Source organism: Eptesicus fuscus, chromosome 20, assembly GCF_027574615.1.
Source record: "Eptesicus fuscus isolate TK198812 chromosome 20, DD_ASM_mEF_20220401, whole genome shotgun sequence".
NCBI classification, from domain to species: domain Eukaryota; kingdom Metazoa; phylum Chordata; class Mammalia; order Chiroptera; family Vespertilionidae; genus Eptesicus; species Eptesicus fuscus.
The window spans coordinates 14,720,763-14,736,438 of record NC_072492.1 but is presented as its reverse complement, the minus strand read 5'-3'; the positions used below and the strand labels follow the sequence as shown (position 1 = coordinate 14,736,438).

Sequence of the window (15,676 nt, the reverse complement as noted above, 5' to 3'; positions counted from 1 at the left end):
CCCCTGGGCCAGGGAGGCAGCGAGGAGGGCAGGGGAGAAGATGTAATCAGAGAGAACGAGGACGGGCACTTCTCAGGGTCCCCTGCACACCCGCGGGCACCGTGGATGGAGATGGAGCAACGGCCGCCCTTTCCTGAGTCTTTTTTTTCTTTTTCTTTTTTTCTTTTCAGAAACTCAACCCTTCACACCTGAGGAAGGGCTCCCATGTCCTTCTTCCCAACAGGGTCAGAGACCCCCCTGCAGAGTGCGGGCTCACCGGCAGGTCTCCCTTTTCGAGGAGACCTACACGGAACCTAACGGTCAAGGGCGCTAAGCTCCAAACAGAGGGCTTTCAAACACCAGAACCTCATCACTCACATAGCCCAGCCCCGCCCCATCCTCTTTCCCTGCCCCGAAGCCAACAAGGAATGACCCCAATACTGCGTGGGCCCGCGAGGCTGCCCGTTACCTGACGTGGCAGCTGTGGTCTCAGGGCTGATTTCAAAGCACAGGTTCACACTCACACTGCTGTTGAAGCCGATGGGCAGCGCCTCGGGCACGAAGGTCATGGACACCTCCAGGCGAACCACAGGCCTTGAGCTAAATAAGACAGCAAAGCGGACCATGAGAAGCGACCGCAGGTCTTCTGTACCAGTGCTTGGCTCATTCATCCCTTCAACGGATATTATCGAACAAGTCTAATGTGCCACACTGCTGTCCTGAGACTTCAGGGAAAGAGACAAATCCCTGCTCTAGTGGGAAAATAGACAACCAGCAAATAAGCAAGAAGGAACAGTCAAGTCCTGTGTACGGGTAACACTATGATAAAAACAAAATAGGGTAAGGCCATGGAGACGGCGGGCTCCGTAGGCTGGGTAGTCAGGGACGGCCTCCCTAACGAGGAGACATCTAAGCTGAGACCTGTTTGCGGGAGAGAGCCAGCTGTGTACAGATCTAGGGGAAGTGCAGTCCAGGCAGAAGGCACAGCTAGCGCCAAGGGCCTGCGGTAGGAAGGAGCCTGGGTTGAGGAACACAGAGGTCAGCATGCCAGGAGCCGTTCATGAGACAGAGGGTAGCAAGGGACGGGGAGGGAGGAGTGGGCAGGGCGGGCCGTGGGGAACTTCGTGGGCCGTGGTAGGGAATGTGGGTTTCACTAAGTGGGAGCCACTGAGGGCTTTTAAGCAGCAGAATGAAGGGATCGCCGGCTGCCGCGTGGAGAGTGGAGCACAGGGAGGGAGACGGGGAAGAATGCCATGGCGGAGACCCAGGCGAGCGGTGACAGGGTGTTGTAGGGGGAGGTATTTGGGAGGCAGAGCCAACAAAAACGTGTTGATGGGAGGCAGGGGAAGGAGAAGAAGAATGACTCCTGGGTTTCCTTCCTGAACAAATGGTGTCATTTGCTGAGAGGGGCAGCCAGGGCGGGGCTGGTCTGGAAGAAGAGGGCCGTTTAGACATGTTGACTCAGATGCCTGGGAGCAACAGCGAGGAGGGGTGTTGAGCTGAGAGCCAAGTCCGGGGCTCAGTGGAGAGCCCAGGGCGGATCGGCGTCCCGTCGGCTTATTTATCGCCACGGCACTCGATCATTCGCTTAGGGATGGGCACAGGAGCGCTGACATTCATGATAACAAGAATGGCAGCCACCACGGGGCACTGGGCTAAACCCTCCGCACAGATCCTCTCAGTGGAGCCTCATAACTCTGGGAGGTAGGCACTGCTATTATTCCCGTTTATAGATGAGGAAGTTGGGACTTAGAATTCAACCACCTGCCCAGGCACACGGCGTGAAGGGAGAGCGGAGGTTCAACCCCAGATGGGCAGACTCCAGAGCCCCTAACCACCTACTCTCTCCCGTCAGTGCCTGGCATCTCCACGAGGTCGCTTAGGGCAGGGCACGCGGGTGAGGCTGGGGCCTGGGACCCCCGGAGGCAGGGCAGACCCCTACCGGAGCACAGCCGCCCGGCCCAGGGCGCCCACGGTGATGTCGGCCAGGCCATCGCCGGTCACATCCAGGCCGCCGTCCACAGACATGCCGAAGTAGCGGAGCCGGGGGGCCACCGCCGCGGCTCTGATGTGCTGTGGAGGGAGAGACGCAAGGCATCGGGGAGGGAAAAGAGAGTCCTTTGGGTTTGATGCAAATCAGCAAATCAGCATCGGTCCCCACCTCTCAAGGGGAGCCCGCCATTAGAAGCTGGAAAGAGCAGGGCAGGGTCTCCCGGGGAAGGACGTGTGGGACTGGACAGGGGAGGTGGGGAACGAGGGGGGGGGGGCAGAGCAGGGTGGTCTAAGGAAACAGCCGGGGCCAGTGCTGGAAACAGGAGGGGAGTTGGGTGCAAGGAGGCTGGGTGTGAGGCTGGGGTGTCTAATCAAACACGGGGCGGAGGATGGGGAGGAGGCAGGAGGGGCAGGGCTGGGAGACAGCTGGGAGTTGGGATGCACAGGAGGGCTGACAGACTGTGCCCAGTGTCGGGCGTCTGGGATTATCTAGGGTTTCCGGTGGGGCAGACGGGGCCCAGGGGAGCCACAGGTCTCGGGGGAAGAGGCTGCTTTCTGTTGGGCAGCCGGAGGGTGACCTGCTTTGGAGCCACCAGGCGAGGTGCTCAGGAGGCAGCTGGACACACGGGACTGAAGCTGAGGAGAGAAACCAGTTGGAGGGGGTTAAAGTGCCATAAAAATAGAGCATGAGTCCTCGCCGGTTTGGCTCAGTAGATAGAGCGTCGGCCTGCGAGCTGAAAGGTCCCAGGTTCAATTCCGGGCAAGGGCACATGCCCGGGTTGTAAGCTCTATGCCCAGTGGGGGACTTGCAGGAGGCAGCCGATCCATGATTCTTTCATCATTTCTATCTCTCTCTCCCTCTTCCTTCCTCTCTGACATCAATTAAAAAATATTTTTTAAAAAGAAGTATGTATCTATCATTTTACTTAAAAAAAGAAAAAAGATATAGCATGAGAGGTTGGCAACAGAGCCCTGGGGGTGAGAGCTCAGGCACGGAGGGTTGGGTGGGGTTAGGAGCCAGAGAAGGGGCCGCAGGAGAGGGAGGACGATCTGAGGCAGGTCCACGCCGGGAATGCCAAGGAAGGGAGGTACAGGTCAGGGTAGACAGATGTTGTCACACGCTCTTGCCCCACCTGACGGGCCGGGAACCTCCCACCAGCCTGAGTGACTTCTGCCCTTCGCTGGGGACCCCCAACCCCGTGGGCCTGCCTGGCACTTAGACCAGGAACTAACTTGAGGCTCAGGCCATTACATCTGGGGGGGGCGGTCACTGTCCCAGAGGAGAGGCGGGAGAGAGCCCCGCGGGTTACCTGCGAGGGGCTGGTAGAGAGGCCGTCCCGGAATCCGTTGTAAATGTACACACTGCCGAAGCTGGCGCCATCATCGGCCCCCAAACCCTCCAGGGGGGCTCCGATGGCCACATCTGTGAACTTATCCTGACTGATGTCCCCCACTGTTGCCATGGCAAAGCCAAATCGGGCATCAGGGAACCCAGGCTGCCCACTCAGCGTGCGTGCCAAGGAGAAGGAACCATCCTGTAAAGCAAATCAGCCCTCAAGACAGGCATGCAGGGTGCCCACCCCATCGCCACCCGGGAGGCATGCTCGCTGGCCTTGTCAACGCAGAGTCCCTGGCAGGGAGTCTGCGGCTCAGAACAGGCAGGGACCCTCCCAACCTGGCACAGTGCGCGAGCGGTAGAGCTGGTTCCTGTGCCCTCTGCTCCCGCAGTTGGCAGCACTGGGCTGGCCGCGGGGAGGCCTGGGTTCTGGTCTTGGCTCCTCCCCACACTTGTATGGGAACTTGGACAAGTTTTAACATCACCGAGCCTCAGCTTCCTCGCCTGTACGGTGCGAGTGACAGCTCCCTCCCAGGTTCTAGAGAAGCAGGTGAGATACTAGACAAAGCCTGCTTTGTCACCTGGCTGCCACTGGGGCTGTAGTCACCACCAATATGAGATGATGAGATGGGGAAAATGAGGAAGTGGGGTGCAGAGGGGAGTGAGCCGCTGTCCACCTGAGCACCTCCCCACCACTGCCTTGGCGATTCCACCCCGGCCACCCCCGCACCAGGCCAGTGGCCGCAGCCTGCACAAGCTGCAAAGATGGAGACTCTCCCACCTGCTCATGCAGACGGTACACGTAGACTCTGCCTTCCTGTCCGCGAACGTGGTAAAACGGAGCCGCCACCAGCAAGAGGTCCGTGGTCCCATCCATGTCGGTGTCCACAGGACACAGCTCAGAGCCAAAATAGGACCCCATCTACAGCCCAGGGAGAGCGCGCTCACAGGGCGCTGGAGGCCCCTCCCCCACCCCTCAGCGAGGCCACCCCCTCTGGGTCATTCCAGATGGATCCGTTCACCAGAGTAACACAGGAGACTGGGAGAGCTGCCCGACCCCCAGGCGGGGCACCGCTGACAGTCAGACACACAGGGCCAGGGCAGAGGCGCTGCGTTCTGCCCAGGCTGGGCCCCCCCCCCCCACCGCCCACGGTGTGCCCTGGAGCCCCTCCCTTTCCCTCGGGCCTCCCATCCCCATCTGTAGCAATGGAGGGTCGGTGGTCCTTCCCCGGCAGGTACCTGCTCTCCCTCCAGCACTCTGCCCTCCTTCCTGAGCTCAAACACGGCCCCTCGATGCTTGTGCCGGGGAGCCCCCGCCACGTAGGAAGGACCACTGGCCTTGTGCAGCACGGCCAGCGAGTAACCTGGGGCAGGGGTGGTGTGGCTGTGACCAGGAGCTCCCACCGGGCCACGCCTTTGCCCCCCCAGTCCCCCTCCCCCACCTTCCCAGCCAGGCCTTCGAAGTGGCCCGTGCAGGAGGACAAAATAGGAGACTGTCAGTCTCTTCTTACAATTGGCATCAGGGAGCTCTCCCACTTACCCACTGTTGCTGGTCACATACACGTGCCCACCACACAGATGTGATACACACACATCTAAATACACGCATCCGCACACCCAGTATATAAGGACTGAGGTGAGGGGTGGAGGGAGGCCCCGCCTTCCCTAGGCAGCCATCCAGGGCCACCCCATGAAATCGGTACTGAGCAGGCCCTGTCCCTCCCAGGAGCCCTAATTTTCAGCTTCCAGATCCCTAACCAGGGTCCATCCCTTAATCCATGGAAGCCTAGTGCAGCATAAGGTGAAACCTCAGTGTCCCTGCCCTCACCCAGGTGGTCTCCAGGCCCCGCCCTCACCCAGGTGGTCTCCAGGCCCCACCCTCACCCAGGTGGTCTCCAGGCCCCGCCCTCACCCAGGTGGTCTCCAGGCCCCGCCCTCACCCAGGTGGTCTCCAGGCCCCGCCCTCACCCAGGTAGCTGTGCTTTCCAGCCTTGTTGTCCACCACCGTCTGGTTCAGGAAGCGGCCCCGGCAGCTGTGCCTGTCATAGAGCAACACGCCCCCGGACCAATCAAAGGCCCCAACAGCACCAAGCAGCAGCTGCCCCTGCAGGGGACGAGGATTAGAGGCCATCTGAGCTGGAGGTGCCCAGGGTCAGCCACTGGGACCTCGGGTCTACCGGCCAGCACAGCGAACTTGTGCTGTGGGGGGAGAGGGGCGTTCCGTGGCCCCAGGCCCACCTGGCCAGCCATGCAGGAGGAAGGGGAGATGGCAAACACTGGTTCCTGCCTTGTACCCATGACCCTGTCCCTCTAATACCAACAGCCCCAGAGCAGAAGCCATCCCGGGCCCAGGTGTGAAGGAAGCACTAACAGAAGAGACTGAGAAGAGAGTGCTCGTCTCCTTCCCAGGTTGCCCAGCCTGGGCTGAGTGACAGTTCTAACCGTGCTTCTACCATGCACGAGGGCCATGCCCTGCCCTCCGTGCCTGCACCTCGGCCCACCTGTGGGAACCGTGCCTCTGGTGGGGAGAAGCAGGCAACTTGGCAAGCTGGCCCAGGCCAAAGCCTGCTCCGCGTGTGTATTTTAAGAACAGCTCAATCCTTGAGCACCCAGAACAAGACGACGCGGTGATGAATATGGCCATTCTTTTGTCTACCTCAGGGCTCCAGATTAGGTTATCCTAACGTGGCTCCTTCAGAGGCATGACCAGGAGGCAGAGCTGCTCTGTGGCCCAGGGCTCCTAGTCCCTGGGTGTTGCTGGGCCCCCCTCCATGGCGAGCCTGCCTCGTGCTGAGTTGGCCACGTACCTCATTCAGGATCTGGGCGCTGAACCCGACCTGTGCCAGCTGGAAGTGGAGGGCTTCTCCGACTGTGCCTGGAAGCCAAGACGCCCAGTGAGACACTGCTCTGGGTAAGATGGAGGGAGCAACCAAGCCAGAGAAGGGTCCAGCCTGGCCTCGCTCCCAGACGGAACTGGGTTTGGTGTGATGGGAACAGAACCAGGCTGAGAGCAGAGATGTGGGTCCTGCTTCAGCAGCTACCGGACGAGGGCCTGAGCAGTTCCCTCCCTCCTTCGGGGCCTCGGTCTCCTCATCTGGGAGCAGGAACCACACCCAGTCATCCTTCTTTCTCCAGCACCAGGTCAGCTCATCAGAGCTGCGAGGCAATTCGGGGAAGTGCAGAGGCTTGGGGATATGGTTGCCTTTTTAGGGATGGAACAGCCGAGGCTCAAAGAGGTGACGGGAGTTGCCCTGAGTGTCACGTGGAGGGAGGCCAGGGATGGGGCTGGAGGGCAGGGCTCGGACCTCCTGCTGAATGCCGAGGGGGCAGCCACAGGGTGGCCGAGGCCCCTGGAGCCCGCACCTTCCATGGGAACGATCCTTTGCTGCAGTTGGCTCAGCAGCCCATCCAGCGCCGCGTAGTTGGTCACCTTGAAGGCATGGGTCTCCGGGGGGTCCGAGGCGATCAGCTTCAGTTCCTTCTCAGTGTTAGCCTTCGTAAATGCCTCCCCCACCTGCGTAGAGGCCCCGGATCCGTGGATCCACACCATGAGGGCTGGCTGCTTCCTGAGCCCCTAGGCCTCTCCAGGCCCAGGAAGAGAGCCGGCCTCGCTGCCTGGCCTTCAGGACCTCCACCTCCTGCGCCCTACTTTCCCTGCTCCCTGTTCTCCCCCAAACACACACCGTCGTTTTACCAATCTACATGTATTGTCCTGTGTGTTCCTTCTCACCTCTGCACACGCTGTTCCCTCTGCCTGTAGCGCTCTTCCCTCCTCCCCTGGAGCCTCGGCCAGTTACTCCTGTCTGTCCTCCAAGACTCAGCTCACCATCATCTCCTCTAGGACCAACCCCCCCCCCCTCCCTGATGTGGGCTCCCAGAGTTACCACTGCTCTCCCCATCACTGCTGAGCAAGTGAGCTATGCCCTCGTGGGGGAAATGAGCCTCTGTGGGAGTGGCGTGGTGCCCGGGACATGAGGCGGGGAGAAAAGAAGTTGGTGAGTGTGAACAGAACAGGGTTTGGTAAGCTGCTTACAGAAGCCCCTACCAGGAACCCTGGCTCCTCCCCTACGGAGCGTTAGGCGGCGCCCCCTGCTCCCAGCTCTTACCCCAATGGCAAAGCGCTCAACACCTTGCATCTTTGTGGAGTTGATGACAGTTGTGAGGTTGAGGGGGTCCATGAATATCTCCCCATCGGTGAGCACCACCATGACCTTGGAGGCCTCTTTTCTGGAGCCGTGGCTTGGGGAGAAGATGTTGTCTCTAAGTAGGGAGAGGAAAGGGAGTGGAGGACTTGGCCAGGGAGATGGCTGAGCTTGGGGAGATGTTATTCACAAACCTGTTTTAGAATTGGAGAGGATTAAGGTGCCCTCCCAGGGGAACAAAGGCCCAGGGAGGGGTGGGGATGCCCCTAGGGCACACAGCAGGGCTGGGTGGGGGTGGGGACCTGCTCCCAACAGAAAGGTGCTGGACAGCACAGGGAATAGATTTGTGTGGGAATAACAATGACATTAAGAACAGTGGCTAGCCCTGACTGGTTTGGCTCAGTGGATGGAGCGTTGGCCTGGGGACTGAAGGGTCCCGGGTTCGATTCCGGTCAAGGGCATGTGCCTTGGTTGTGGGCACATCCCCAGTAGGGGGTGTGCAGGAGGCAGCTGATCGATGTTTCTCTCTCATCGATGTTTCTGACACTCTGTCCCTCTCCCTTCCTCTCTGTGGAAAAATCAATAAAATATATTTAAAAAAAAAAAGAACAGTGGCTAATATGTACAAAGCACGTATGTGTCAGGCACTGTTATAGGCACTGTCTGTATTTTAACCCATTTAATCCTCACAGAATCCTCTAAGGCAAGGGCTATTATCATTCCCATTTTAAAAGCGAGAACCAAGCACGGAGAGGGTAGGCACCCAGGTCTCCAAGTACAGACTGGCACTGGGATGTGGACCCAGGCAGCCCGGCCACCGAGCCCAGCGCTGTCTGCACCGTGCTCTACTGCCGCCCACAAGAGGAGTCCTCAGAAGACTCTTTGGAAGACTGTCCTGGGGTGTCATTCATCAGCCTCGGCTGGATTGAAAGACGTCACATTCTCCTCTCAACCGAGGAGGAGCTAGGACCCTGATTCTCTCCTCTTTATAGTTCTGTCTTGCCACCTCTCCAGACATGACAACTCAAAGCCTCTGGGCAGGGATGCCAGCCAGCACCCAGTAGGTGCTCAGGTAATTCCCGCTGCCCTCACACTCACAGGACATGCTGCATGGCGGAGGCTGTCTTGGTGACATTCTTCACTTGAGTGATGTTCTGGACTTTGCTGAGGGAGGCCATCACATCCTGGCTGTACCGAAGGTCAAACTCAGTCTGGATCACGTCTCCGTACTGCACCAGGGCAAAGCTGCACTGGAGGGAGGGCAGAGGGAGGAGGAGGCTGGCAGAGTTGCCATGCTCTGGGGAGTGAGGAATGCTGAGGAAGAATCCACTCATTCCTCCTTGTTTAAGGCAAGAGGAGGTGCTAAGGCAGAGAAAGATGTGACAGCGACGGCTCCCAATGGATCGCAGACTTCTCCCTGAACCCATGTCCTTGTGTCTGTCCTCTCCCAAGCCTATTCACTATGTAACTTTCTTTGGTCTTTGGGAAATCAGCAAATGGGATACAATCAGAGACATGAAAAGTGCTTGTGTGCATTAGGTCTTGCCCTCTTGGAATGTTGCAGCCATGAAAACGTTGGGCTGACCTGCTGAAGACACATGGCCGGACAAGTGAGGCCAACTAGTCCCAGTCAAGTAACCAGACACCTGCTGCTGCAGGAAAAAATTCAGGCAAGACCAGCAGCAGAAGAACCGCCCAGCTGAGCCCAGCCCGAAGAGCTGACCCATAGAACTGTGAGCAGATCAATGGTAGCTGTTTTGAAGTGGTTTGTTCATAGCGATAGAGAGCAACCGACTGTGTGCATCTGGCTCCTAGGGAAGCCCACCTCGAAGCACCTCTCATAGATCTTCCTCATCATGTTGGAGATGAAGTCTTTGGCTCTCTGGAAGTCTGGGGGATCAATGCTTCCTGAGCCATCCAGGACGATGGCGATCTCGGTGCCTGGGCCAAGACAGGGAGCAGGTCAGGAGTGGGCATGGAATTGGGGCAGGAGTGAGGGTGGCAGGTCCTACCCTATAGGACACCCACCCAATTCAAGCCCCAAGGGCTCATTTCAGGGAAGAAGTTGGTGAAGCTCCCAACAGTGGAAGAAGTTGGTGAAGCTCCCATCACTCCCACTCTCTGGGCCTCAGTTTCCCCATCGGTAAGATGGAGGGGCACAGAGCTGGAGGTGGTCAGGCCTGTAGAATCCAGACAGTAGAATCCAGCCACTATTCCCCATCTCCCAGACCCAGGCACCTCTCACCCCTGGAGTCGCCAACCTAGGCATCAGCTCTGAGAGCCTCAGAGAGCAACCCAGATCTGCCTCTTCTCACCAGCTCCTTCCTCCTCCTCCTCCTCCTCCTCCACCTCTTCCTCCTCTTTTGCCTTCAGAGCCCGGCGCTGCCTGGCTGTATTCTCAGGGCTGCCTTCTTTGTTCCTGTAGCAGTTTCCAGCATCCACATGTGCCTCAGGATCCAGGAGATTTTCTTTAAAAAGACACATGAAAGAGCTCAGCATCAGACAGCCTCCTTGTTCACCTCGGGGCAAGCCCACACTTAGCCCACGGCGGGCCTAGGCCCAACTTGCCCTCTCTGGGCCTGTGTCCTGTATCTGCCATGGGCAGGTGCCCCTCCTTGGAGACTGAAGGAAACCTCCTTAGAGCTGTCCAAGGCCAGTGAGTATCCTTACCAATGTCGTTGAAAGAGACCAGGGCCTGGTGACTGAGGTTGGAGGCCAGCAGGCTGCAGGTGCCTGTGAGTTCTGAGCTGAGGCTGTGGGGCCGCCGGGCCACCACTTGAATGCAGATCTGGGGGGGAGAGGGAGAAAGGGGGAGAGAAAGTCTGGGTCACCCCCAGCCCAGGCCCCTGAGTCACAGCTACTCAGAACCACATGCCTCAACCAGGTAGGGGATGCAGGAACAGCTGGCTCACCCCTCACCAGAGGTAGACGTTGATGCCAGGGTCAGAGCTGACATCAGCCCTGGAGTTGGCACCAGGGAGACACCTGGCCTTGGCCCTGAGAACAGCATGCGAGTCAGGACTGGCATTAATACGGGTTTGCCACAGGGGTCAGTCCCGGCCTCCCCCAGCCCTCCAGCCTCCTGCCCATGCACACTCACCAAAACACCGTGGTGGTTCCGGGCAACTGTCACTCCCCGGTGCCTCCCCTTCGGGATGGGGACATGCTCTAAAACAGTGAAGTCCAGGTGAGGTGGGAGGGACACAGGGAGGCCACCCTGGAGCCAAGGTCAGAGAGGGCACAGGGCTTGGCCAGATGGTGATGGGGACCTAGAAATAACTGAGACTGGAGCTTTCCTCCAGGGCTCCCAGTCTGGTGGGGCCGGCGGGTATAGAAGCAGGAGGAGTGAGTGTGTGCGGCGCGGGGGAGGCGTGCAGGATGCTGAGGGACTGGCTATATGGAACGATGGACCCTTCAGTCTCAAAGACCGTCTCTGGGGAATCTTACTGCCCCCAACCCCAGGGGCAGATGCGGTCGCTCCTTCCTCTCCCTTCCCCTGTGGGCCTCAGGACACGGTCTCATTTTGAAGCACTAGATCACCCTGTCACCCTGCTGGACTGTGTCCCCTTCTGAGGCTGTTCAACACAGTGCCTCTCACAGAGACAAGGATTCTGCCACCCACAGCTGAGGGACCACCAGCGAGGGTGTGCCTCGAGTCGGACTGAGTGGGATGGGCAGAGTTTGGTTAATAAATAAATATGGCCCATTCATTTGTTCATTCATTTATTCAAACAGCATTTATTGAGCACCTAATAGGTGCCAGGTCCCACGCTGGACATTAGGGTGGCCACAGTTAGATTGGGAGGGGAGGGATGGATGCCACTGGGGTGTGATCAGTTGGGATAGGTTAGGTTTTGGAACCAGGTGAAGCTGGGTTTGCGTCTGTGGTGCCCCCAATACTATGTGTGTGACCTTAGTCATACTGGTAACCAGAGGACTTCTCTGAGCTGGAGGTTCCTCTTCTGTCAAATGGTATGGTTTGGAGGGTTAAAAGTGGATGAAGAAGTACTAAGCAAGGGATTGGGTCAGGAGAGGTGGGCGGGGATTAGGGTTGGGTTGGGATGGGATTGGGCATTGGGATAGGAAGTGAGCCGTGGGGGGGGGGGATCCTGGGGGGCGGGGCTGGATTAGGTGGGGCTGGGGTTGGAATGGTTTGGGCGGGATGAGTGCGATTCCTAGAAAGGGGTCCTGGGAGCATTCCCTAGAGCTGGGCCTGACTTACCTACAGGCTGGCAAAGGATCTCATCCCGGGTGAGGGAACACTGATGCAGGGGCCCTGCTGTCCTGTTGGTTCTAGGGCTGGTGACCAGGAGCCTGAGCGGGAGGGTAGACCGCAGAGTTGAGCCGCTTGCTGATACCCTCCCCGTCCCTGCCGGCCCACGCACAGTCTGCCCACCCCAGGCCCACGGGCTCACAGGCTCCGTGTCTGGAAAACCACGGAGCAGGCACAGACCTGGGAAAGGCGGGCAGACTCCCCGCCCAGGATGGCAGACACCACATTCCGTGGAAGCCATGGCTCAACCTCTACCTTTGCACAGCTCCAGGCAGGAAATGGTTAAACACACCCCTCTCTGCCCTCCGGCCCACCCTGGCAGAGAGGGGTGATAGTGGTGGTAAATAAGGACCCTGCTCTTTGGTGGCCGTGGGGGGACCCAGGGAGCCACCAGCATAAGGTGACCAGATTTTAACATTGGTAAAGCGGGACACCACTGACCGGGGGCGGGGGTGTGGGGGTGTCTTTTTTTTTTTTTTTAATATATTTTATTGATATTTTTACAGAGAGGAAGAGAGAGGGATAGAGAGCTAGAAACATCGATCAGCTGCCTCTTGCACACCCCCTACCGGGGATGTGCCCGCAACCAAGGTACATGCCCTTGACCGGAATCGAACCTGGGACCCTTGAGTCCGCAGGCCGACGCTCTAACCACTGAGCCAAACCGGTTTCTGCCCGGGGGGGGGGGGGAGGTTCTTGATTAAAAATTTGGTCTATATTGTAATCGCATTTGGTTTTGTTAATAAAAGGAAATTCACTTCTTAGATCATTGTTGAATTTGCATCCTCTTTTCTTACTCATTATGTTAAAAATCTAAAAAAAATAATTTAAAATTATATTATAAATTATTATATACGTATTGCTTAAAAACACAGTAAGTAGGTACATAATTACATGAACATATTTTATTGTTAGTTTATAAATTAAATTAATTTGATTGTTATAAAGTAACTATATTTTAAAAAAATTGTAATCCTATATTTCTTTCTAAATAATAACAATGCTAACTTGTATTATTTTTCCTCTGAATTTGCCGTAACGTAAGTCGTAAGTGTCACTTTCAAGGCCGGCGCTAGACTTTTTGCCGCCACTATAAAATATAAATAATACGAGTGCTGTCTGCTAAATTCAAGAAAATTTCTGTATTTATGAAATAAATAAATAAATTACTTACCTAAATTATCTGAATAGCTGATTTGTAATGACATCACTTGTTTAACTAGCTTACTAGCACGCAGTACGATGTGTATCGTCTGAGAGACAGTTACAAAATGTTTTCATCGTTGCCAATCCCAAAACATGCCATTGTTCATTAAGTCCAAACAATGGTGATCGAATTCTAACAACTGATCAACAATGCGAACTTTGATAAGCAGTTCTCGATAATCAGTTCTCAACAATTATTTGTTATTATTAAAGTTTAACATTATAAAATTAACAAAAATAATATTAAACTCATATCCTGGCTAAATAGCCACAGGGCCGCCAAAAACCGTATATTCCTTTCCCGTTCTCCCGCCGTTTCCTAGCTTGTCGTGCATTCTTTCCAAAAATCGGGACTTTTTTAAAACGCCGCGGGACGCGGGACAAATTGTTAAAAATCGGGACTGTCCCGCCAAAAGCGGGATGTCTGGTCACCTTACACCAGCAGCACCATTGGTTATACCCGGGGCAGTGCCGGCTTTTCATTGGCTGCCAGGGAGCGAGGGCCGCCCCAGCTGGTGCCCCTATCCTATGAGTCAGTCAGAATTAAAGTTTGGGGGTGGGCACCTCCGCCTGATTAAACCTCAGAAGATGTGATGCCCAACAGCAAACTTTGCCCCCCAACCCACCACCCCATGCTCAGCCTAAACCTTCTCACTACCCATGCTGCCCGGGGAGGGCTGGGCTGCCTGAGGCAGGGAGTGAGCGCCCCATCCTAGGGTGGTGAGGAAGGAGTGCTGGGGCGGGGGCCCTGAGGCTGGGCTCGGTAACAGCGAGCCAAGTTCAAGGTCTCCGTGTGAGGGCAGTGGGAAGCCACAGAGGGCTTTATAAAAGGGAAGAACAAAATTAGTCTATGGCTCGAAAGGTCATGATGAGGCTATGGGTTGGGGGGAGGGCAGGAAGGAGGTATGTCTCCACTTCCCCACCTCCCATCAATCTACATCTTTCAAAATTATAAAATGGCCCTTTTGTCCGACCTCTCATCGAGGCAGCAGTGGTAGCAGCTGCTCTTCCAGTGCCTCTGCGCCGCCCCAGGACGACAAGAAGAAGAAAGCTGCTGGAAAGTCGGCCAAGAAAGACAAAGGCCCCGTGAACACATCTGGGGCAAGGCCCAAAAGAAGGCGTGGTCCAAAGGGAAAGTTCGGGGCAAGCTCAATAGCCGAGTCTTGTCTGACAAAGCAACACGTGACAAACTGAAAGGAAGTTCCCAGCGATAGGCTTATCATGACCCCAGCTGTTGTCTCTGAGAGACGGGAGACCCCCAGTTCCTTGGCCAGGACAGCCCTACGAGCGCCTTAGTAAGGGCTTGCTAAACTAGCTTCAAGGGACAGAGCTCACATCGATTGGTTGCCTTCACACACACTCCAATAGGGACTGGGAATTGAACCCATAACCCTTCGATGGCGCAGGCCCACACTCTAACTACCGAACCACACTGGCCAGGGCTAAAGGTTATTTTTCAATTACAGTTTCCATTCAATGTTATTCTGTATTCGTCTCAGGTGGACAGCATAGGGTTTAGACAGTTATGCACTTTTACCAAGTGATTCCCTGTTGTTTCAAGTACTCACCTGGCACCACACGTAGTTATTACAATATTACTGACCATATCCCTATGCTGTACTTCACATCCCATGACTATTTTGTAACCGTTTTGGAGACTTGGACCTTCGGAGTGGAAAGATAATAAATCTGTATTGTTTTAAGCCACTAAATGTATTATAACTTGTTGCAGTAGCAACAGGAAACTAATACCATAACCAACTTCCCATCCAATCTAATAAAGAGGGAATATGCTAATTGACCATCACTCCGTCACAAAGATGGCTGCACCCACAGCTGAGGCCAAGTTCCCATAAGGAGCCTTAACGAGCAATCAGCAGGGACCTGAGGCTACGCCCTTCCCCGCCCCCGTGGGGCTTGACAGGGGACCTCAAGGTGCGCTTCTGGTCCTGGTGCTGGGCTAGGGGACCTCAGGCTGCTCTCCCCGCCCCAGCGCCAGGCCGGGGGACCTCAGGCCGCGCCCCCTGCCCAGCGGGGCTTGACAGGAAACCTCAGGCTACACCCCCAGCCTCAGCACCGGGCCAGGGGACCTGAGGCTGCATCCCCCTGCCTGGCTGGGCTTGACAGGGGACCTCAGGCCATGCCCCCCACCCGGCGGGGCTTGACAGGGGACTTCAAGGTTCACCCCCAGTGCTGGGTTGGGGGAACTCAAGCCGCACCCCCCACCAGGTGGGGCTTGACAGGGGACCTGAGGCCATGCCCCCCGCCCGGCGGGGCTTGACAGGGGACCTCAAGGTGCACCCCCAGTGCTGGGTCGGGGGAACTCAGGCCGCACCCCCCACCAGGTGGGGCTTGACAGGGGACCTCAGGCCATGCCCCCCTCCCAGCGGGGCTTGACAGGGGACCTCAAGGTGCACCCCCAGTGCTGGGTCGGGGGAACTCAGGCCGCACCCCCCGCCCAGCGGGGCTTGATGGGGTCCTGAGACTGCGCCCCCCTTCCGGTGCTGGGCCGGGAGACCTGAGGCTGTGCTCCCCCCCACCTGGCAAGGCTTGATGGGGGACCACAGGCCATGCCCCCCACCCGGTGGGGCTTGACAAGGGTGAGACTGGCCGGGTCTGGATCTAGCTCAATGGATGGAGGGGACGGCCGGGCCTGGGTCTCACGCGATTTTGAGCGCATGTGGGTGGGCAGGGACTTGACTCTGGGTCCCATGGTGCGCCCCAGACTCTGACAGGAGGAAGGTTTTC

The 15,676-nt window shown here is 57.0% G+C and overlaps 1 protein-coding gene across 1 annotated transcript in view; it reads right to left on the bottom strand.

Annotated features, from left to right (window-relative positions):
- The window catches only part of ITGAE (integrin subunit alpha E), a 45,649-nt gene that overhangs the window by 25,154 nt on the left and 4,819 nt on the right, over nt 1–15,676 (bottom strand). The window contains exons 3-17 of the mRNA XM_054709374.1: nt 11,672–11,763; nt 10,550–10,617; nt 10,120–10,237; nt 9,765–9,917; nt 9,275–9,390; nt 8,548–8,699; nt 7,414–7,567; nt 6,671–6,821; nt 6,115–6,182; nt 5,276–5,411; nt 4,547–4,671; nt 4,089–4,229; nt 3,282–3,506; nt 1,922–2,052; nt 449–579 (exon numbers count right to left, since the gene is read on the bottom strand). Of these exons, the coding sequence (XP_054565349.1) occupies nt 449–579; nt 1,922–2,052; nt 3,282–3,506; nt 4,089–4,229; nt 4,547–4,671; nt 5,276–5,411; nt 6,115–6,182; nt 6,671–6,821; nt 7,414–7,567; nt 8,548–8,699; nt 9,275–9,390; nt 9,765–9,917; nt 10,120–10,237; nt 10,550–10,617; nt 11,672–11,763 (1,961 nt within the window). The remainder of the gene's footprint in view (nt 1–448; nt 580–1,921; nt 2,053–3,281; nt 3,507–4,088; nt 4,230–4,546; nt 4,672–5,275; nt 5,412–6,114; nt 6,183–6,670; nt 6,822–7,413; nt 7,568–8,547; nt 8,700–9,274; nt 9,391–9,764; nt 9,918–10,119; nt 10,238–10,549; nt 10,618–11,671; nt 11,764–15,676) is intronic.